At 36.8% G+C, this 24,896-nt stretch overlaps 1 protein-coding gene across 3 annotated transcripts; it reads right to left on the bottom strand.

Annotated features, from left to right (window-relative positions):
* Positions 1 to 240: 240 nt before the first annotated feature.
* LOC116167923 (phosphatase and actin regulator 1-like) lies at positions 241 to 12,965 on the bottom strand. Of its 3 annotated transcripts, none has more exons than XM_031483536.1 (8): positions 12,734 to 12,965; positions 7,138 to 7,329; positions 6,827 to 7,081; positions 6,523 to 6,778; positions 6,418 to 6,453; positions 5,788 to 6,146; positions 5,455 to 5,731; positions 241 to 483 (listed from the first exon to the last, which is right to left on the bottom strand). In XM_031483536.1, exons 1-8 carry the CDS (start codon positions 12,936 to 12,938, stop codon positions 468 to 470), a joined length of 1,596 nt encoding a protein of 531 aa, XP_031339396.1. In that variant the 5' UTR covers positions 12,939 to 12,965; the 3' UTR covers positions 241 to 467. The 3 variants fall into 3 exon arrangements, with proteins under 3 accessions (XP_031339396.1, XP_031339397.1, XP_031339398.1); XM_031483537.1 differs by having other exon boundaries at positions 6,418 to 6,450; XM_031483538.1 differs by lacking the exon at positions 6,418 to 6,453 and having other exon boundaries at positions 12,734 to 12,962.
* Positions 12,966 to 24,896: the final 11,931 nt, after the last annotated feature.

The raw sequence follows: 24,896 nt of genomic DNA, 5'->3' as shown, positions 1-24,896 counted from the left end.
GATTGTTTTTTTTTCTTTTATCTAACTTGAAGTGAATATCATTAATAAAATATTATGGAGCCACCAAAGATGGTAGGTAGAAAAAATATATTAATGCAGAGAACTTGCTACAACGATTTTGTTATCACAGAAACTGCGCGAGAACACAGTTTGTGATGTATTCGCAATTTATCAACATAAGGAGAATCTTAAACTATCTACGTATTTTCTATATATACATTTCATTTGTTCAAGTGCTTTTAACATAAAAGATTTACAGTTAAATATGTAATTTCCATTGCTTCCTATAATAAAAAATCACATTATGTACAAAACAATTACAGAGTTACTAACAAGTGTATACAATATCTGTGTATAAACTTGGCAGGTATCGTGACCCAATCAAAAATGAAAATGGAAATATTGAACTCTACAACTAAGCCCATCACAGTATGTAGCTTTATTTTTTCTAATGTTCCTTGCAACTGTCAAGGCCTATGAAATCTGGAACAAAAAACGACAAAATTAGATACAAATAAATTAAGTTTACACGAAATAATTTTTTTTCCACAATTGTAAAACACTGTTACAGGTATTTGCGCCAAATTTAACAGTGACCAATTGTCAGATGGGTTTTTTAGAAATGGTTAAAGATCAATTTGCCATGTACGTATGCTGTAAAAGAAGTGTTGTTTTTTTGGGAATATCACATAAATGAAACAACCTTTTTTTTTAAATTTCGAGACAAATCTTCATCCCCAGTTCTGCAGATAACTGTGTTCGATGGGTTACGATTGATTTTGCATGTTGAACTGCATTCATTCTCCAATCGCCACAAAGTGTTCACCCCTTTCCACCTTACATCTTTAGAAGTAAATTGCATGCGAAGCGAAAGCTCTAACTCGTACCCATTTAAAGTACTGCATTGTCTACGTGAGGTAGACTGATTTTTAATTTTTGCGCAATTGTAATTTCGCGGTCAAACGGCCATGGTCCATAGTTAAAAAAGGGCGTGACAATGAGCTAGAAATTTAACTTTGGTTTCTCTCTCTTCTACCCTCTAAAAGTAATTCGCGGTATTCACAAGAAATGGAGACATATGAGTTGCTAAAAATTGCTAGAGCTATGACTTGAAATGCCGCTCCTTGTGGTAGCGCCGAATTTTTTTATTCGTTCTGTTAAACGCGTCAAACCATCAAATGCAGGGTGGGTCATTAGTGTGTGGGTGGACGATTGTAGGTTTATTAACGCGCATATTTAAAATTCATTGTTGAGGAATGTTGAAGGACCCTTAAGGCTACAACCTAAAAACATTTTCACCGAAATTGCAATTGTTATACAGGGTGATTTATATCAAAGTTGCATTTTTTTTAATGGAACCCCCTGTATATTATTAATTTATTACATATTTCGATTCAGTGTTTTTGCGATTTTTAAAGCCTCTCAGTAATCAGTAAGCCGTTAAAAATTAAGAACACCAATTCAAATGATAAAACATTTACCTTCAACAAAACAAAACAAAACTCTTGTTTGTCGTAGCCCATTTTAAAAGATATACTTAATGAATTTGCATTTAAACCAATGCGTGAACTTATAAACTAATCAATTTGAATAGTAAGCCACGAAAGCCATATTAGAAAATATTGACACAAAATAAAATGAAATAACATCTGTCAGTTTAGTTTATTAGCATTTACAATTCTGTTGTTGATTGTTGTTGTGTTAGAAAAATGGAATTTGAGTAACATATTTTAAACTCTCTACTTTAAACTTTTAAGTACTCTTTTTTTTGTTCTTCTTCAAAATGTTCTGGTGCACATCGTAGAAGAAATGTGGTTTCAGCACGATGGTGTCCTACCTCATTTTGCTATAAACGTTAAAAAATGGCTAAATCAACAGGTTCCTGGGAGGTGTGGTCTTGAACATTTGTTGAAATAATTATTTTTCTCTTATTTTTATGTAAATTTTTTATAAATTCAATTGTTTATAATTTTTAACGGCCTATTAATTACTGAGAGGCTTTGGACATCGAAAAAGACTGTGAATTATTAGAAATTGTTGAATTACAAAAAATATGTAAAAGATAAATATCGACATGCTTATATCGTTAAAAAGGTAAAAAAATCCTACATTTGATGTGATAAAAAAACTTGGTAGTTCCAAAAAAAATCAAGTTAGGTACCTTTGATTGAAACTTTGAAAATTGACAGTGATTTCTTATAACACAAAAGAAGTTTAATTTAGTCGTTCGGCGTACATTTCATGATTACTGCCACTGCAAAGTCACCGTTTTATGACAACTGCGGTATTCAATTCTTACTGGACATCTACTTTTTGAAAAAACGACGAATTGCGGCTAAATGGCTCATTTTAGATATCATCATGTGTAATAAATAAAGTTACAAAAAAATTGACCAAGGAATCTAAATATGTAATAATATATAGAGGGTTCCAATAAAAAAAATGCAACTTTGATATAAATCACCCTGTATTAGATTGTAGCCTGAAGGGTCCTTCAAGATTCCCCCACATTTAAGTATGCGCGTTAATAAACCCACAATCTTCCACTCACGAACTAATGGCCCACCCTGTATATCCTATCGTCGCTCATTGATTCGCAACAATGGTCCCCTTGAATGCTCACCCCCTTCACGCGGTTCGGAAATAATGTCAAACCGACGACTAAACGTAAATAAATGCAACTCAATACCCTCTCCTCCTTCCCTAGTTACGGCATCCTACCTTTAGGTCGACGCGGCGAAAAGGACGAGGGGGGGAGGGCTTGCCGCATATCGCATTCGAAAAGTATTGGCGTTCCGCGTGCCGTTCAGTACACCGCCACTTCCAATTTTGCCCTAGGAAAAATACCTTTAATCTCCGAAAAGTGCATCTTCACTTGAAGAATTCACATGCTCTCCACTTAGGGTCCGCATGTCGCCTGTACCGCACGACCCGTACAGGAGCCAATGTGCCCAATGTTAAGGTTTCTTGTACCTCACTCCATTCGCCTACTATGAATGTTCAACTTGCCACTTTACCTAAAAAACCCTGTGCCCGAAGGCGATCCCGCTGGACTGAACAAATTACACACTCCTAACCATCACGAATTACTGAAGAGTACCCAGTTCCATATGTTAAATAACTTCCTTCAATCTGAAAATGTGTTTTTTCACTTTTTTACAGTTCTTACGACAGGCCGTGGTAATAAAAAATTATCTTTCACGCCTTTCGACGGGTAAATCGACACTCGCCTACATTTCTATGTCTAAAACCACAAAAACGGGGGTTCCGCGGGAGGAGAAACCGCTCAAGCGATTTATTTCGAGTAGATATACAATGCCGATCCTAGAACACTTGATGGTCGCTCACCACCTTGTGGTGACCTTGGAAAATAGTGCATAGGCATTCGCTTTCAAGATCATCGGCGGTTAATGGCATCATTTTATGTGTCATAGCATAGCTATCACAAGGCCCCATACTAATCTTCTTTTCTAATAGTCAATTACTGTAAACAAACCAGGGTTCGCCTGAATGAACCCAACCCGAAAAAACTCATTGAGTTTTTCCGGGTTGGGCCCACTTGAAAAATTCCACTGGGTTTTTCATTTGTGGGTTTTTTAATTTTAAAATAATTAACAAGTTTTTTTACTTGGGCTGGTTTGAAATAAATTTATATGGCAAAAGTATATTTCAAATTATACATGAATCACTTTTAATTTTTAAAATACAAAAATAAAACAATTATATACTTCCATTTGAGTTCGTTTAAGTATTAAGTTAACAATTCAGAACAGTTCAAAACTGGTATTCTTCCATAGTAAAATGTAAAAGTGAACCACCACAACACAACCACAATATTGCGGCGCCTTATTTTTTTCATATTGTCGAATTGTTTAATTCCGACCGAAAAAGTACTATTACCCACTTTTATTCGAAAAAACCCGAAAAACCCACTTGGCCCTAGTGGGTTGGGATTTTTTTAAAAAACTCGGTTTTTTCAAACCCTGAAACAAACATGGTACAACAGATGCTGCCATCCTAAAGAATAGTAAGAAATGAATGCCTTGGCGATAGAAACTCTTATAGTGGGGGATCATATGGAAAACATACATAACTATAACAAACTTAATTTTTTTAATACCAACATATAAATTGTTTGGTTTCCAAGTAAATCAGTGAGATCTAAGGAGATGGACGGATTAAGGTTAGGGTTTCCTCCTACACTAAAACATACACACAGGTACAAATATTCATTATAAAATAGATTAGGTCCTTGAACAGTGTGAAATAGATACATCATGTGGATGGATTTTTTGATACCGTTTTTAAACTGTGTACTTATTATGCTAAGTTTTCGCTACATGCGCAATGTAAAATTCAGTCAGGAAATTCCCTGGAAGGAGTTTACAGTATTGTCTACAAAAAAGGAAGCACCTATGTAACAGACGAGGTGAACGCGGACGCTTTAGATGAAATTTATTATGTTATCCTTGCATTTACTAGTGAAGAAAAACGGAAATTGCTTAATTAGTGTAACTGTATGCATATATAGGTGAAGGAATACCGGCCATTTCAACGTTATCAATTCATTTCTTGTATTATCTTTATTTTGCTGTAAAACATAAAACTACAATAAATATTTTCTGATTGCACATGCTGATTTTTAAAACTGCAGAAAGTGACACCTATAATATGATCATTAAACTTCCTGTATGTTTGTGTAAAAAGTAACAACTGATGTGTGTGCTGCTTTAACACACAAAACTTATATGAGCGCTCGTAGTAGTCATGAATCGGAACAGCCATTGGATACCACCTCTTTAAATCTGATCAGAAAGTGAAAGGAGCTTTCATAACAGTGTGAAGAATGAAATGATAAAGCTAAATTTTATTCCTTTTTTATACAAATTTGGCATATTTGACCTTTTTTTTGTTAATTTTCCGGGAATTATATGTGGCAGATGCAACTTTTTATACCGCAATATACAGGGTGTCACAGATATGTATACCACAAAATATAATGATTGAAGGAACAAAAAAGTTCTTTTAAATAAATCCAGGATCTTTCATTTGGGAGCTATGGCGCTCCGAAATCCTAGTATTAGTGTTTCTTTAGCTTTCCTTTCTGAATTTTGTAACATAGCAACTCACAGAAGGTAGCACTGACACAAAACACTTTAAACTCTTGATTTGTTTGGGGAAAAAGTTCCCATTTAACACCCAATGTTTGTTACGTATTTGTTACACTCGGGATTAAATTTTAGTCTCGTAGTTCAATATGTATTTATGGATAGAAAGGGGGTGAACTTTACTGTCCCATTAATTTGTTACATTTTATATTTGTGACAATTGCTGCCATCTGGTAACAAAATGCATGCAGACGTTCTACTACTTTCACTTGTCATTTTTTGTGCATTATTTGATTTTTCTGATGAATAAATCAAAATAAGGACACTACGCGTCCAAGATACCTACCTGGTTAAATGACGACTGTCTTCGTGAACAGCCATTTCTGAGCTTTTAAATTCATTGAGCTCTTTCCTAATCGCTGCCTTATCTTTCGGAGTTAACCTCGTCCATGGTTTATCGGCCCTTCGATCATAATCATGCGCCTGAGTTACTTCTATATAATCGTTAAAGCGTATGATCTTCTTCTCCTTCAGTTCCTCAACCGTCGGCCTAAAGCTCAACTTGCGCAATAGAAAACGTTTCTTTTCTTCCTTCTGCTTCTTCTCCTCGGCCGGACTTTGCCCTGTGGATGACAGAAAACCGTTAACCGTACAAAAAGGATCTGAAGAAGCTACTCACTCTTTAATATATTGCGTTCCTCTAATTCCTCCTGAGTCGGCCTCATACTCAACCGTCTGATGAGTCGAGCGCCGATCGCCTCCTTGCTCTCTTGCCGCTCATTCTCGCTCTGTATTTGGAGTATATTTCTATTGATTAAATCTTGCCTATCCGGTCTTAGGGACAATTTCAGCGAAAGGCTTTCTTTTCGCGCAACTTTCAAAGCCAAACGAGTTTCGTCCGACAAATTGCCCTCATCGTCGCGATATAAAACGGGACCGTCGCCCGAGTCGTCATCTTCCCTGATTACGTAAGGTCTGGCGTTCTCCTTATTCTCCAAGGTACAAGGCAGCCCAATTGCGAACTTAACCGGTTTTGTACTGCAAAACAAAACGCTGCAATTAGACTGATTATGCAACGCAAACAGACGTGGGCGACAAAACGTTAATCCGTTAATCACTAATTAACATATCCTGTAACGGATTAACTTTTAAATTTAAATTTTAAATATAATCCTTTATCTTTCACGGTTTAATTTTTAACTTCTGTTACAAAGCGGTAACCGCTTTAACGATTAACGAAGTTAAGTTTTTGATTAACTTTGCCCACCTAGGAATGTAATGCGAAAGTGTTAGGTACTCAAATAATTACCAGATCCTAATCCGAGGCCGCAAAGGTGGCCTCCTGCTTGAAAAGTGAAATACAATTGTCGAGGTTAGTAGAGAATTTAAGGGAAGTTATCTAAAAATGACTTACTTAAAACTGGAAGTATCAATTTGGGCATGTTTAACGGTGAGAGGTCGATTTTCTTGGGTTGGAGTATTTTGAGGGGTACCGCCGTAACCTTTTTTCTTCAAAGCGGATTTTAACGGCATCGCGTTGAAACGTGGTTCTTTCGCGGGGATCTCTTCTACCCTACTCGTGTCGACAGTCGGGTCGGGCTGAGGCATTCTATACAAGCACTGGTCGTCGTCATCCTCACCGTCGATATCGTCGTGTTCGTCGTCTTGATCTGCATCAAAGGGGTTACTACCAAGCGTTTAATTAGACATTCACTCACCTTCCGAATCATAGTCTACCATTTCGGGGGGTAACGGAGTTTGCTGCCTAAGAGGTGTTGGACTTGGAGAACTAAACATTGGAGGCGGGGGGATCGGGCCGATTTCGGAAACGGGAATCGGAGGTTCCGGTAGTTCTGAAAGCATAAATCCTGAGTGCGGCATACTTGGTAGAGGTAAAGTTGATGGATGCGGGTGACAGATTCGTTCTTGAGGCGGGGGCGTACTTCCGGGCGGACCCAAATGGCCCTCGGCAACTGAAACAAATCCGAAAGGTTAGAAACTGAATAGTGCCCATTTTGATAGTGCTTACAGTGTTCGCTATGGTAACAAAGTAACCGTCTGGTAAGCTTTCCAGGTCCTAAAGAATTGGGGCGTTCGATTTTCGCCGGTGTTGGTTCTCCTCCACAGCCAGACGAGTACATCGTAGTTGGTGGTGGTTCTCCATTTGGAGAAACCGCACCATTGTGCGTCTTCGCGCCATCAGTCTTATCTTTTTTGGGCTCTACAACAAAAACGTTTATTACTTTCAGATTCACGCAAGGAACCGCGTACGCGTGCATGTTTCTACGATCTTTTTAAATGAATGATACTTGCACGATCGTAACGTAAGTATTTGGCACGGTTTCAATATCTTCAATCAATTATTTTACATAGCTTAGAAGCATTTAAAAAAAAGTGCGTTTAAATTGATCTAAAATTGAACACATCTTGTTATGTTTATAAGATTTCTAATAATAGCGAAAACCGTAGGTGTCCGAATAGGTTGATTTGTCGATACCCTACTAAAAGAAATGTGCACCTAACTTTTACATAATTTTCGCATTTGGGAAAGCTACCTGCAGTTGACATTTTTTTTAATCAAAAACCAATTTCTTACGCGGATTTACGATGAAATATTGCGGATTCTAAAAGCTTCGCTCTTGTATTTGTATTTGACAGAAGCAAAAAATCCGTAAAATTTCTATTAAAATTCTAATAGTGAATGCGTTCTTTTCAATTCTTTACGACTGTTTTCATGTCAGCAACGTTCATTTTTGAGGATCGCTGGGACGAGACAGTGGATTTAAGACTTTTTATATGATCGGCAGCGAAATTTTTCTTTTTAGCGCATTTCCAGAAAAATAAATGCGATATTACGACCTCTTTGTCTGTCCGTCACTACGACTATTTTTTTCGCTATTTTGTTCGTTATGGTGTCGAGGTTTGTACCAAGGAAGGAATTTTTTCTGTACCGCTTACAAAAAAGGTATGCTAAAAAATCAATTTTTCATATATGCATTACACATTTGCCGTACGAGATCGTATTGTATTGCGGTCTGTCTGCCCGTCTGTCAGCCTATTCGTCTGTCTGTCTGTCCATGTGCAAAATAATTTTTGTATTTGCGCAATACAATAAAAGAAATAAATAATAATAAAAATATTTGAATGAATGCTATTTCAACCATAAATTTGTACCCGGAAGGCAGTTATTGTGAAAACAAATTTTCAATTTTCAATGTAAACGCCACCTTAAAACAGCCTTCCCATTCGTGTCGCAATTACACTGACCACAATAGTACATTTTATATCAAGGTAGAGAAGTACAGTATTATTGCCTGAGCACCAAGATTACATCTCGAGGCGCTATACTATTTTTTTCACTACTAGCACTTGAAGTCCTCTAAATTAACATATTATATTGATAAGAAAGTGAACGGTTGGACAGAATTGTTTGTTTCTTAATTTAACATGTCAATCAAGTACGTAGAAGTACAAGTCAAACAGGCCGTATTTTGTTCTGTCATTGAGATATTTTCAAAGAGTAATTTCGTTTGAATTTTTTCAAAATGTGATAATTATAGGTATGTAATTTCTCTGGAAATGACGATGGTGGCAATTATTCATTTTAGAGAACTTATCCAAACGTTTATTGAGCGAAATTTCGGGTTGTGTTTTCTAAAAGTGACAGCGTGACAGATCTCATTATTGACTACTAGTTAATAATGTCCACATTATTAACCACTTTGAACAAATGCCGAGAAAGCCTACTTTACAAGTGGAAAAAAGGTTAATAATCTTGCCATCAGACGCTAGTAGTGAAAAAACAATATTTTGCTATAGTCGTTCTTTAATAAGTGATGATTTCTACCATAATCGCACAGACTGCACTTATGAGGTGTGACAATCAATTAAGATACTGACTTAAAAACCGTATATTTAAAAATTATTCTACAACTCGGCCATCCCCTTCAAACGTCATTCTGTTAAAAGTATTATAGTATTGCGTTTGAAAATCGGGAGAGATACACTAAATAAATCGATTTTATCATTAAAATTGTTCAATAACTCCTACAATCGATTTCGAGGACTGTTACGAAGGTAAAGAGTTCGATTAGGTCTCATGTAAAGAAGCCTCGAAGATCGAACGAATCTTTGTGGAACATTAAAGTAAATGTCAGACAAGATAGTATGACAGTTTATGTGGCCGTTTAATAACTTAAAGCCGAACTGCAGGGTAAGTAGTGTCCTTCGATTTTCTAACCGCATGATATTGAGATATAGTTTTACGTCATTGGTTCTTTCAAACACGATTCCTGCCAAAGAGAGCTTATATTTTAACAATCGAAGAAAATAGGATTGCACTCTTTCCAATCTATCGATATGTGTGGTAAGATAGGGAGACCATATTATACAGCAATAATCAAGATTCGATCGAACTAATGAGTAGTATAGGGTGCGTAATATGCATGGATTAGAAAAACTTTTGCATTGCCTGTTGATAAACCCAATCATTTTGGTAGTTTTAGATACAACGTGATCATAATGCAATCGAAATGTAAGCTTGGAATCCAAGATCACACCTAAATCACGAACAGAATCCACGCAATCAATCAGCTGACCGTACAGATAGTAACTTTGCAAAGATGGAGAGTTCCTTCTGGAAAAACAGATCACGTGACACTTTTCAACATTTAATTTCATGTCATTTTCAACCACCCACTTTTCAAGTCGCACTAAATCAGATTGTAGCAAACTCATGTCTCGAAGGTCTGCAATAGGTCTATATATCTTCAGATCGTCCGCAAATAAGACATGTTTAGACACAAACACCGATGATATATCGTTTATAAAAATCAAAAATAGTACTGGACCAAGATGGGATCCTTGAGGAACACCCGAACTCACTTCAATTGGATTTGACCACTTATCACTTATATTCACCTGTGCTTTCCGATTGCATAAGTAGTTCTGGAGCAGAATCAAAGCAGTTCCGCTAACACCATATTTTTTTAGCTTAAATATTAATAAGTCGTGGTTAACTTTATCGAAGGCCTTAGCGAAGTCCGTGTAAACCGCGTGAACATCAAGTCCACGGTCCAGTGAGACGAAAATGTCAATAGTTTGATAACTGTTACAACACAATTGAGCATCTTAGCAGAAAAGTTGCTTGTGAAAGTAATAATGATTAAAGTACCTAGGTATATAAAAGCCAACTAATTTTGAAATCTTCTAATCTATTCAACTTTGTACATTATTCCAATAGCTCTTAGTGAGTACCCGCCCCCGACGTTCCATTCTCGAGATATTCGCACTTTTGGCATCATAAATAGATACGTTTCGTCCAGACGTCCCTTTTTGCCTTCTTCCGGCACTCTGTTCTCGAGATATAAAGACTTATAACTTATCTCGCAAAGTCGTTGGAGAGGAGGACAGTAAGAATTAATTCCTGCTGTTGAGACTTTTCATTAGAATACCACGAAGGATAATACCAGTTTTTAGCCCCTCCCCCAATTACAAAAAGAGAGGGAATTACTGAACTGATCCCGATAATAGGTAGTGAAGGAAAGCGATAATTGATAGAAATGAATTCCTTTCGTTGAGACCTTTCATTAGAGTACCATGGAGAATAAATCCAGTTCCCCCCCCCCCTCTTTATTTTGATAAGGGTGCCATGAAAGGTAAAGCCAATGTCTCCCCCCGTCACCCACTGATCTCGAAAAGGAATCGCGAAAGACAGTTATACTTTGTAGAAACCAATTTCTTTGGATAAAACCTTTCATCACACAACAGAATTCAGAATACCATAAAGGGAAGAACTTGTACCCACTCACCCCATTTTTGTTTGTTTATGGCACCGCTAGAGGCATGCGTGAGACAAACTGGATATCTCATGTAAAACTTATGCATGTTTTACATTCAGAAATAGTATTTCGGGAAATAATTAATGGAGAATGATGGCCTTAACCTTCAAGGTATAGCTTACCTATTGCAGAAAAATTACCCTAAAAGTAGTTCAAAACCGCAGAAGTGGACTCGGACGGACAAAACACAAGCCATAGTTTTTTTTCACAGAAGAGGTTTGTATTTTATCGAGTAAATTTGGGTTGTGTATAGGTAATGAAAATCTGTTGCCTAGCAATTAGACGAGAAAAACTGTCAACTAATAAAAATGCGACACCGAAGGACAAGTGTCGTTCAAGTATAAAAGACAACGGTGTCGCATCAAGTGACGATTGTAGCGTACTCGACCGTGATCGGTAGGTGAAGGAAAAGTCGCGGATACTGTCGATACGGGACTTATTTAATAGTGTTCAATTACTTTGTTCGAATTGCTAAGGGTCCCTGGTTCGAATCCGGGTTCGGACATGGATATTTGTAAGTGTATGGTGGGTTGGGTTGGTAGAGCGGGTAGAGCAGCCTTGGCTGAAACCCCGCCCACTCAAAAATAAAGGCAAAAAATTAAAATCTAAAATTCTTCTTTGATCGTATTACGAGCACGTTAGGACACTTATTATTCAAAAGGGTGACCGATTAAATCCAAATCCGATTGAAAAAGAGTTATTTGTGTTTTACATATGGCGTTATACGGATTACGGTTGTCAATTCTAATGTTTGCGCTGGTTGTATGGATTTTTTAAGTTTAAGTTAAGTTAAAACGGATTTTTTGAAATTTTGAAGGAAAAAGCAAATTGAAGTCACGTATCAAAAAAAAATGGATTGCGCATGCGCAGCACGTAACTTTCCTACCTATGAGGCATTTCTTCTGAAATGTTAACTGATGAAGATAAGTCAATTGAAAACACACTACAACGAATGAACTACGCTCCATACAAACCACATTAATTTTTCTTTATTGAGAAGCAACAGTCTGAAAATCTTTGTGAAATTATACTGCCTGTCTGTCCGGGTCCATTAACATTAATAGACAGAAACTAGAACAGATTTGTTCAAACCTTCAATCGGTATTTTAGGTTTACCGATTGGTCCTTGGACGAGTCCGTAGACGAACAAAATCGGAATTACCAGACAACTTAAAAATTACGGATTATCCGATCCATCTTGAACTCTACAGTAGTTGTCGGATCCTGTATTAGTAAATAAGCTGCATTTTCTTGGAGAATTTCAGCAAACGGATCAGTTAAATAGCTACATTTTTCTCCAATACAAAATTCGAGCGTTCATCATCACATGTCAATTCTTAACAATTTCCGAAGGTGTCATTTTTCCAAATAAGGGTGGGTTATTTTTAGTTAAGTGGATATAGAAATTAGAAGGTAGCAAATAAATGTCAATGAAGTTGAAAGGTTTGTACGAACTACTTCTAATTACTCCAAGGATTCTTGTGAATGATCCCAAAAAGCGTTTCAATTACGAACGTGCAACTGCGAAAAATATTTGGATCGAGTCCAAACGATTGCAATGACTCATTATCGCGTGCTATTTAGGCAACTTAAACAAACTATCCGCAAGGTTGCACATTCAAGGAGAAAATTAAAAAGAACCCTCGACAATCTTGTGCGAATAAAGGAATCGCCCGAGGGTACACACGTCTTCAACCTTCGTCCGAATGTCACCCCTTTGATACAACGGCGAAACGGAAGTGGATATAGTAATTTCGCCCCGTGAATCAATCATCAGTCACTTACCGACACTTTTCTTCTTGTATCCGGGGGGCAAAAAAGCAGCGGGGGGTGTAATGGGAGGGGCCGCGTTCCAATAGGGGGCAACCGTTTCGGTTCGACATTGACCGTAACCCGGCAGTTCAAGTTTACGATCCTGGTCTTCAACGCGACGACGGCGACGACGCCCATTTGGTGTAAATGTTTTAACTAAAAACTCGACGCCACTCATACCTTTTCAAATTGACTAAGCGAATGTAGGATAATGCAAAAAAATAAACAAACCCTCCACGTGTGCGTATTCAGAGAGGCGGCACGCGCTGCACATTTGCAAATAAAACAAATTGGAACAAATAATGGAACTGTGGCAATTAAGTTGGCAAACATTAAAAAAAGGGAAAGCGCTTTGTTGTGTTGTAAATTTGGTTTGCGAACACTTAGGCGAACAGATCGGAAAGGCGGGAACTCGTTGACTGACATTACGACGCTGCGAGGCGCTTATGAGGGCGTCGGGTTTGCCCGGTCGGATCGTTACCACTCTGCAGCATCCTTGACGTCACGGTTCCATACACAACAAACATGAAACAAAGAGTAACCTTGAAATAGGGATTAATAGTCTGGACCCTTCAGGAAGCGACATATGCCATTTTTTACTGCCCAATTTTCCCATTCGTCGTCCTCTGTAAATATCCCAAGCGAAAAGTAGTCTCTGAATTACTTCATTCAACAAAAAAGACCATGGAAGCGTATTTAATGTGTCAACCGTTCTTGCTTGTTCAGAATTATAAAGGGAAAATAAACCCGCCCGTCAAATACTGGAGTTTATTTAGAAGTGCCGAAACGATGATATTCCCCTATACATTTTCCTAACTAATTAAATGTGGTTATCGAAAAATTAAACTCAAGCAAATCGAAGGACACCTGTATCTTCTTTCAAGCGGCGAAAATTAGAATTTATTTGAACAAAACTAATCTTGATGATTCTTTTCATATCCAGAATTTTGATCCGCCATCTTGGAAAGGGAATTTTTGAAAAGCGCATTCCTACTTTTTCCTCTTATTATCATAAGTATGGCAAGTACAAACAGCAACAAAATCCTTGCTCCACAAAAGAACAAAAGGTATACCTAGATTTTGTTTATGATAGCGCCATGTGCTTCCTCCAAACCTCTACAGTCCTAGTGGGAAAAAACGCGCTGGTGGCTTTGTTCCAATTATTGAAGTATTGGACCCACTTCCCGGATTCGCAACACGTTCGGAAACTGACATCGAGAACGTTTATAAGGCCGTAGAACCCGAAGATGTCAAGAAATCTCCTGTGATCGAAACAAACGAACGTGACCGGGAAACTGACGACATTAAACAAGTTGAAAATTTTGAAGACCAAGTGGAACCTTGAAATGCCAAGGGACCGAAGAAGCCGAGGAAGCCAGCAAAATCGACAAGAAAGCTGATGAAGGTTAGAAAAACGAAGAGGTCATAGATATCAAAACGATAGCAAAAATTGAAGTAGTAAGGCGTTTAAGACTCCAGGACCCGGAAGAAGTCGAAAGAATCGAATAAGAAAGAGAAGCGTCGGACCGGGGGTTACAAAATAGGGTGGATTAAAAAGATTTTATTGAGAGAAGCAAACTAACTCTAAGCCCTACATACAAAAATATCGCAGATTTTACATTGAAACACAATTTTTATCGAACACGTAAAGTAGGTAACATATGGACCTTTACGAAGAAGATGTAAAAAAAAAGCACTAAACTTACCAGTCAAAAGAATATTGTACCTAAATCTCAAATAGAAGCGGAATAAGCGTAAAAAGGCGAAGTAGCAAAAAAAGTAATCGAAGAAAGGAAGTGAAAGTTCGACAGAGCCGAGAAGAGCATAGAAAGATCTCAAATCAAAAGCGAAAAGAGCAAAGAAGAAAACGTCGACAAACGAGGAAATCGACGAAAATTGGGAAGTATTCGAAAGGAGCCATTCAGAACGAGGGGGAAGCATTGAGTTGAGATCGGCAGAACTTGAAGCAGCCCATCCCAGAAAATAAACTAAGCTGAAAATATTGAAGGGGATGTGGCTGTAGAAGGAGGTAAGCGAGGAAGTCTAGAAAAACGTGAAAACTTGAGAAGGCAATGCGAGTTGAAACGGCGGAAATTGCCTCAGAAATCGAAGGAAACGAAAAAGCCAAAATCATCAAATGAAGACGAAATAAGAGGTGCCGAAGAAGCTGAAGAAAGTTAGGAAGGTAAGGGAAGTGTAAGTGTAAAGAGCAGAGAAAAGGATATGAGAACAATATTGGATATTTTTCAAGATGGCGCTCAGTATTACAACTTCCGATATGGTTGAAAACTAAATACTACCCTTAACACATTCCCACAAGTGCGATACTTTTAATTATTGATATCGTATGGGACCACTTTTTATGACGGCGCATTAAATGACATCGGCTTGTAGTGAGGGTCGATATTGATGAGACGCATTTTGCAGCAGAATGTTTGTTAGATGAATAGAAAAGTTCGCATAAAGAATTTCCAGGAAACACTTCGTTTGCAATTGAAATCTTGAATTTTATTTGTCCACCGTTGCGAAAAAAAGGTTCTATAATTAAGCTCGTTATACTCCCTCGGCGGATGCTAATTCGCCCCTTTGTTGTCATTTTTTTGGTGTAGGTAATATTAAATTCAGCTTCGCCTTTCATTATTCATTCGCGTAAGCTGTTTAGTGTATACGAACAGTACAGTTGAAAGTTTTCGTTTTTAACCGATCGAATCGTTTCATCTGTCAACAGTTACCGTAAACATTTTTCAAATGAAATCGCGTGCATCAGGTTTAAATACTTAAATTAATTAAAGCTCTTTACGGACTCGTAGTTTAGCGTAATTACAAAAGAGTTGAGCTGTTGATGATATTTATATAAGTACGTATAATGAAAGCCAAATTACAAAACAACCATTTTACAGGATAAAGTGGCAATCCCTTTATAGAAACCTCCTTTGCAAAACTATGCAAATGAACGCAACTCAAGAATGCTTTGAAAAACAAGCAACTCCAGGGTTCCAAGCACTTTGACGGTAAGTTTTACAGTGAACATTTTTTTACATACAATTCAAAAATGTCAACACTTTAATTTAATAAACCCGCCCAACGCTCTCCTGGTCCATTCTTATTTTTGCTGTCATATTACGATAAAATTTGAAAAAAAAGATTCGCTTCTAAAAAACTGTATGGAGCCTTGAAGCACCTTGCTTCTACCTACATCTAGCGTGTTATGGAAAGTCTGATAACAGATTGATATTCTCCGAAAAGAAAGTGTCGGGAATCGTCCATTTCCGACCGTTTTAGCACAGATTTAAATATTTAAGCTATACTTGACATTTAACGCCTGTTTATCTCACCGTTACGGAGATACCGGTGAGCCACGAATTTGAACCACCCTGTACAGATCAATAACCTTTTGATTTTGTAAAAACATTTTAAAAATTCCTATTCCAAGATGGTGCACCCCTAAACGAGGGTACGAAGAAATTCCAATTTCTATTCTCGATCAAATTAAACACCTCAGGATTTTCCAATATGAAAATAACGAATCAAAAATTATAATTTTAACATTAAATGCTCCTTTTTTTTAATTATTCCATTTTATGCCAGGTTTATATGAACTCAGCAGAACACTACCTTTAAAGTCCAAGAAAATAAAAAGTGAACTAACTATAATTAGGTGCTAATTAAATGCCCTATTCCCGAATTAAATGCTCCTTTTTATTAAATTACTACATGTTCTACCAGGTGCATATGAAATCACCAGAACACTACCTCAAAAAACTAAGAAAATGAAAAGTGCACTAACTATAATTAGGTGCTAATTAAGTGGCCTCTCCCCGAATTAAATGCTTCCTTTTTTTTAAATTATTACACTTTCTGCCAGGTTCATAATTTAAAAAAAAAGAAGCATTTAATTCGGGAATAGGGCACTTAATTAGCACCTAATTATAGTTAGTTCACTTTTCATTTTTTTGGGTTTTTAAAGTATTACTCTGGTGAGTTCATATGAACCTGGAAGCACATGTAATAATTTTTTAAAAAAGGAGCATTTAATTCGGGAATAGGAATAAGGCACTTCATTAGCGCCTAATTATGCAATATGTTTGATTGTGTTCTGCTGACCTTGCTAGGTTAATAGACATTCAAAAATGAGCAGAAGTTAAAATGATACCTGAACATATATTTTTAAATTGTCCTGTATTCCTGTATATAAACTTTGCACGGTTAAGAGAATAAATACAATCTGCATTTTTCTCATTTTAAATTCAAACGAAGTAAGCGCGCTTTTGCGGCATAAAACTAGATCGTTCGCGCATTTTGTTTGGACATGGAGAGGCGCGTGGTGAACTCGACATCTAAACCAGTTATCGAAGTCCATTTTAATTTTTAGCGCATTTTTTATTTCTAAAAAAGTACCCTTTAATCTCACTTTAGTCGGCTGACTGGCTGACAGCAAATGCGAGCCGGTAGAAGAACGAGGAGTGTACATGTATCTACCGCAGCTGTGTCACTGACAACTTTAGGGACTACATGACGTGGAGTCGGCGACATCTGGGCGCCATTCCCGAGTTTTATACTAACGTGATGATTTGTCAATTTTTTCCTATCTTCTACATTTTCGGTTCGATTATTTTCAAATTGTTGTCGTCGGAAAGATCCTGTAAACGCGCACAACTCCTGCGTGACGGAATGTTGTTTTTTTCATAGGGGCGAAATTAACCACCTTTTTGTCCTCGAGGGGAGTCGACGGGACGTCGTAAGCGAGTACCGACAAAGAGAATGTGGTAGCCTTCGACAAGATCTTTTATTGATGGTGGAGTCAACACTGGCTATTAAAACACTGATCTGGCACACAAAAATGCGCTGAAATCCCCTCAATTTTCTCTTTATTTTTAAGTCGGCGAGATGTTGGCCAAGATTGTTCTACAGTCACAGCAATTGCAAATAGCAATGTACGAACTTTAACCGATGGTCGATTTGTCGTTTCAGAAATTTGGTTTTGAATTTGTTTTTTTGGTTTTGATAGTAAACTTGAACGAAAGTAATGTCTACAGATAAGGACAATAAAAGTGCGCGCTCCAGGAGGGATAAAACCCGTCGGCCGACCGTGTTGCCAAGTCAAAAAACCTATGTCTATGTAGAAAAAAGGGAGAGATAACTTGTTTCCAGCGGGGCCCGCTTTAGATTTTCCAGCGGGCTCAATACAAATAGTTAACGAAGTGGGCGAGCCGGTACTGTTTATGCGTGAATTTTAAGTTGATTTTCGCGAACCATCACCAGCCATTTGTGCGCGGAAATTGAAATCTTAACCAAGTAATTTTAATATTCCTAAAGGAACCGACCTATGAAAATCAATTGCATGAGACGAATTTGTTGAGCATTAAATTTTGAATTTTAGATTTTAAGAAGAGATAAAGAAGTCAACCGCCCGCAAGGTAAGAGGTATAAGAACATTTTTTAGTACCGAGTGACAGCTGTTGGTAAAACAAAAATTGATTGTCGTTGGGAGTGTTTGCCAGTGCCGTAGAGGTTCAACTTTATTTAATACAAGTGGGGTTTAAACTCTTGGAAATGTATCTAAGTCGTTATAAGGTGCTCGAACCAAAAATTCTCAGTACCGCAGTCGAACTCCCACCCCACTTCGCCAAGCTGTATGATGTAGTTTACGAAATATTTAGTTTCGGTTCATTTTAATCAAACGCTGGAAAGGTAGGGCCGAAATAGACAGATGGCAAAACGTATTTTTGAATCAATCCCATAATTAGAAAAGCGTACCTTAAAAATTGTCGAAGAAAATCAGGACAAATAAACTTCAAAAAAGAAAAATTAAAAATTCAGAAAACACAAATCCAAATTTCAGAAAAATTAAACAATTAATTTATACCTATACATTTCTCTAAGAAATCTAGGTGTATTGTATTAACAAATATATTATATAAACAAGCCGTATCCTCGGTAGACTATTTTTGCGCCTTCGTTTTTCACTCCTTCGATTTTGCAGACGAGATATACGTGAAGGTTTGCAAATGTCCAAGACTTTACAGGTCGGGGAACAAGGAAAGCTGCGTGAGGCGAATTTAAAAAAAGAAAAACTTTTACGTGAACTTAATAGCATTAACGTTCGCGAAACACGGTGTAAAGGAAATTCGATAATAAATTGTTTTCGTAAAGACATACACAATACAACCAATTAAGCCAAGAATAAATAAACTCAAAAGCCCAATTAAATTTATCTGCATTTTCCCTTTTTTGCAGGTTCCGTATTTAACCTACAAGAAATTACTAAATGAAATGAGCCGGAACCGGCAAGACGTGTCGGGGTGTCGGGCGTCTTTTTTTGATTTCTCAATTACGATCCTCTCGTAAGTACCTATTTAAATGTTAAATTCGGCGGAAGAGATAATGATCCAACTATCGCCACCGATCAACGTGCCGTGACTGATTTATGCCGCTTGCGGTTTAAATGGAAGATGGCACGGGGGTAACAAAATTTACTATTGCAGTATGTCATTGTCGTCGGCAGGCGGCCGGATTGAAGTACGGAGCTGATGCTCAATACATCGTGCCCGATTTATCAGATTTCGCCGCATTCAGTTTTGACTTTTGAAACATTTCTCATTTCGTTCGGCTTGTTTAATCACAGCGAATTTCCTCAAAACGGGACCTTCGTTTTTCCGAGCAGTCAATAACACTTGAGAGTAGGTACGCACTTTGATAGGCTTTCTCATTGTCCTTTCTTAACAATATTGAATCTGATGCGTATCCATTACCTTATGTACAAGCGATAATGGACAAACCAAACTTGATTGCAGGCGTGCCGGTCACGTGAAAACTGGCTCGAATGTGTAGTTCCGGTTTTCAGCATAATGTCTGTTTTAAAATTGGGGTATGAAAGCACATCGTTTTACATGTCGATTGTGAGTAAGGTGATCTTTGCGACGTCTTCGTCAACTTGGTAGACAGTTAATAGTATAAATATGACAACTCATCTTCAAATTTGTCTTGAATAAAACAACCCTCGTTCTATTCAAACTCAAAATTGCGTAAATTGCTGGAATTTCAACTTTGAAATTGACAGTTTCGGAATTTCAACAATTTAAAATGTTTCGTATTATTCTGAACGGGCATTATCGAACAAGGGAAAACACGTTCAGTCTGCTTCTTTGTCAGTGTCACCACCTCGTAGAAGCATAGTCGTGGTCATTGGTCGGTTTTGCTAGGATGCTAACGGCAAAACTATTTTCGCCTAGACTATTTTCAGAGTTTTGTGGAACTAATTACCTAAATAGTTCAGCAATACTTCATTAACGTTATTATATCTATAATCAGTGGCCCATTTAGAAGTTGTGAAAGTACACTAAAAGCTCTTAACGACGCACGAACAACAAAAGTAATAAAGTGAATGGTATTTTTGTTTTCCTTAAATCCGTTTAACTTTTATACGGCTTCAGATTCAAGGGTAAGGCTTCTCATTTACGTTCTATTTTTACATACAGTAAAAGCTTTGCACGACATCCAAACCCGAGCGAACGTAATTCAGATTAGATTGACAGTTCTCCAAGTTTAGGCACTATTTCTGTGTTGAACATGAACGTGTTTTTGCAAGTTGCATGGGTTGAATTGTACAATTATGTTAACCGATTTTTAATTAATATTTACACACCTATTCACACAGTCCGTATAATTCATATGTCTTCAATGGTGTCGGAATGGTGCCCTTCAAGCACAGATTTTAATCTAGAGAACAAAAAAAATCTGGTGAGCTGAGTTTGAGAAAAGACAGTCACTGAATGGGTGCGTTGAATGCACTGTGGTGATGAAGAAGTCATGATTTTTCTATCCAGAACTACGGTCAATCCAGATCATTATTATCGGTAGAATAAATACATATTTTACCCATATTATTCCTATTATCCATACTGTGATTGTTGCGTCCCCAAAATAGAATTCGCTCCTTTAGTTATTCCTTTGAAATTCCTCCACAGAAATTATCTTCAGCACGCCCTATATATAACTATTTCGCATGTCCCGGTATATATTCCATGTGTGGCGCATGAGCCGTCGAAGTTAGAATTAGTCTGCTTGTCAATGTCGTAAATAATGAAAATGTCTGTTAAAAAGCAGCATGCCATTTTCGCCGAACTTATTTCTACAACGCTGTGAAAGCTTTCGTTGTTAGTATCACCTTCGTCGAAGTCAATCATCGCCTTTTGTCGTTAAATCAACCAACATTATTCGTTATCGCATCACTTCGCATTCGTTTGTTTATTACGCCTTCGTATGTATAAGAAGGCCTACTTCGAAACACCAACAAGTAAGTACTTTCGCTCATATTCCTTTTCGTAATTGTTCCTATTTTATAGTACATATGCCGTATCGATTCACCAAATCAAGACTGGAATCAATTTACTTTATTTGTATTTTTGATCAATAAACGCATTAATCATTAGTGCCGATATTCTTTCAACATTCCTCTTGTGCCAAATGAATAGCAAGCAATTCCATAAAGTCCATAATAAGTACCGAAGCTTCATTTTTACAAGCAACCGTGATGATAATATACATATTATCAATATTGCTGTGATACGACGCATAATTTCAGTTTGCGTACTTATTTTATGTTTATCAGAAAGACCGATTACGCTATGGATGGTACATCTCTTATTTAATGTGACTTTAGACTATAATTCTATTAAAATACGTTATTGCTTTTATTTGAAATTGATAAGACATTGTAAGATGAGAAAGTGCAGATTACTTATTATTTTCTTATAAATTTAGACATCTGTTAAAAACATATGGATTTTGTTTATCCGATAAGATAATTGTTTTATAAAGTATGGCGAGATTAATGTGCAATTGGTGGCCAGTTTAGGGTTGAGTATAACAGATGAAAAATAGACAGAACGTAGCGGATATCAAATTTTGCGGATATTAAAATTTTCCTCGCGCCCCTTAATTAGGGGTGTGCCATCTCAGGATGGAAAAATTTGAAAACGTTTGCAAAATCAGAAAAGGCCAGAACCCAAAACTGCAAGCGAATTCGTTCATTTAGTAACTTTTGGGAGTACGGCTTTGCTCTCAAAGAAAACATTAGAAATTAGCTCGATGGTAAAATACGAACACTGTACTACAGTTTATGACAACCTCTTTGAGTCGGAATCAGAAAGTGATATTTATTAAGAAAGAGACATAGAGATTTACGTGTATTGCTTTTCCATATATCTACTTTTAAACGACGAAATCTCTTCTGAAAGGCGCCTAATTTTATGCAATCAAAATAACTTCTTAAAACAAATAATGGTATAGTAATAATTAATTAACGTGAATCTTGTTGCTTTGGGCGACCGTATTTTTATTTTTGTTCGTATGCAATGTATTCAACTCAAGAAAAAGTCTATATTGTCAATTGGTTTAAGGACCGTAAGCGAAAGAGATTTATTTTCTGTGCAGCCAAAGCAAAAGTATTCAAATTAATTAATATGACAGCCAGATCTTTATTTTGTTTTAAGACGTTATTTTGGATGCATAAAATTAGGTGCTCTTCCGAAGAGATTTAGGGAAAACAATACACGTAAATCCCTATGTCTACTTCTTAATTAATATCTCCGTAGATCCCTCTTATCATATTACTTTGAATTTTTCGGGTATGGATACGCACTCTTCAGTTTTATTTTTGAAATGAGAAAATTTAATCGATTCCCACACCTAGGACCTTCTAATAAAACAGTAATAACTGAAATAATATAAGAAGAAGAACAAAAGTAACAAGAACAATACAGCAACAAAAAACTAAGGACTTACACATGATTCTTAAAAGTATACAAGTCTCTTAAAGGTTCGCTCGGGTCGCGTTATTTGCTATTTGCATTTTTTTAAAAGAAGATGCTAGTCAAGATAATCAATACTCATTACACTAAACATCCGTACTTCAAGTAATAGGTCAAAGATAAGGCCATGGGTTCATGTGAAACCTTAGCGAGATTTACATTCGGAAATTCCTTCCAACCCTAACTGTGAATTGAGAAAAAAATAAATCGCACTAGCAACTTAGCATTTATATGCGCTGTCATATTATACACTCGGGGCGTACTGTTCTTATCTTACTATACTGGGAGCTATATAATCGCAATAAAAAGACTCACTTGTTTGTAAATATGTAAGAACGTGTAATTTCACTTTATATTTCTCGTTGTAGCATAAGAGTGGTAGAAATCGCTTTATAATAAATATTTTGTAGTAGTTTGGACTTAAATAATAGCGTAACGATTTAAACATTTTCTTTTAAGACGATTCAAGATTGTTTACGCGCTCGAATTTATATAAACTTGATGTTGAAAGAAAAAGGATTAGATGTTCATGTTCAATCAAAACTGCATTAATTTGAGTTGAATGAGTAAGTAATTGTGCTCCTTATTTCGATATTTACACCTTCACCGAAGATAAGTTTTGTCTTCAAAATTGTTTACCTAACGTAATTGCGTAATTCCTTTTTAGCGCATTTCCACAAAAATAAAAAAAAATGCGCTATTGTGGCCACTTTGTCCGTCCGTCCGTCCGGCTGTCCGTCCGTCCGTCCGTCCGTCCGTCCGCTAACTTTGCGACGCTACTAGTTCTTTATCTTAAGAGCTATTGTTCTACTTTTTTCGCTATTTGGTTCGTTAAGGTGTCGAGTCTTGTACCAAGGAAGGAATTTTTTCTGTACCGCTTACAAAAAAAGTTATTGTAAAAAAACAAAAAACCGTTTTTTACATGTTCCATAATTTTACACTTTTGCCGTTTATTAACGATCCTAGAGATCGTTTATAATTATTTTGCATTGCTATCTGTCGCCTGCCGGTTGGTCTCTCCGTCTGTTCCTTTGTCTGTCTGTCCATCTATCTGTCCGTGTGAACGATAACTTTGTTTAGAAATGTTCGATCGCTTTTACATCTCCGTTAGTTATGAACTGAATTGCATGAAATTCAATATGGGCATAGCTTTAGCCATATAATACGCAATGCCAAAAGTTGAATCGAATCGATTCAAAATTCACAGTGCCCTTTTCGCATCTCGACCATTTATAAACCGAATTGCAAACTTTTTTACTTATAAAAGTATGTGAATGAAATTTGATACATAGGCACTTGGAATAAAGGAAAATCAAACGCCAATTTCAAAATTTGGTTTTGCGCATGCGCAGTGCCAACTTTTTTATTTATGTAAGAATTTAAACGAAATTTGATACATAGGCACTTGGGATAAAGGAAAATCAAACGCCAATTTCAAAATTTGGTTTTGCGCATGCGCAGTGCAAACTTTTTTATTTATGGAAGAATTTAAACGAAATTTGATACATAGGCACTTCGAATAAAGGAAAATCAAACGCCAATTTCAAAATTTGGTTTTGCGCATGCGTAGTGCCAACTTTTTTATTTATGGAAGAATTTAAACGAAATTTGATACATAGGCACTTCGAATAAAGGAAAATCTAGCGCCAAAGATCAAAGAATGTAAAGATACAAAGGGTAGAAAAATAGAAATATGGTCAAAAGAGCAAAGATGAAGAAATAGCAGAAAGTGAAGAGGAGTGGAAAAATATGAGATATTAAGGGTATTAAAAAGACAATAACATGGAAACAGGTAAATTTATTTATTTACTTATTTATTATCCGTCTCTTGTTCTGGGCCTTCAACAGGCTTGTGCACGATTAATTTCATTGATAAATGAAAACGAAGGGAGAGATAAAAGGGAGGCATGGTGGGAAGAAATTGTACAGAAAAGAGAAACTAATACAGAGCATTGATAGAAAAAGAAAGGGAGATATGGAGGAGAAGGAGTTGAGAGAACCGAAAAAAAAGCACAAAAGAAAATGTAAGGTAAAAAAGATGAAGAAGCAGGATATGGAAAAGAGATCGGGGCAATACAAAAAGAGAAGGACCTTTAGAAGATGAAAAAAAAAGAAAACATAATAAGTGGGAGAAAAATAGGAAAAATACAGGTAAAGCAGAAGAAAGAAGGCGTGACAGAGAAAGATGAAAGATAGGAACTGGAAAGAGTGATACAGGGCATTTGTGCTTAAACGGGCATGTAGCGGGAAAGTTTTGGGGTAGTGTTCTTTGATCCTATATGTTTTTTGGGGTGCTGAATCCGAATCTGAGGTTTGCCAACCAA

Source organism: Photinus pyralis, unplaced genomic scaffold (assembly GCF_008802855.1).
Source record: "Photinus pyralis isolate 1611_PpyrPB1 unplaced genomic scaffold, Ppyr1.3 Ppyr1.4_LG4, whole genome shotgun sequence".
NCBI lineage: Eukaryota > Metazoa > Arthropoda > Insecta > Coleoptera > Lampyridae > Photinus > Photinus pyralis.
This window is presented reverse-complemented; position numbering and strand designations above follow the sequence as displayed.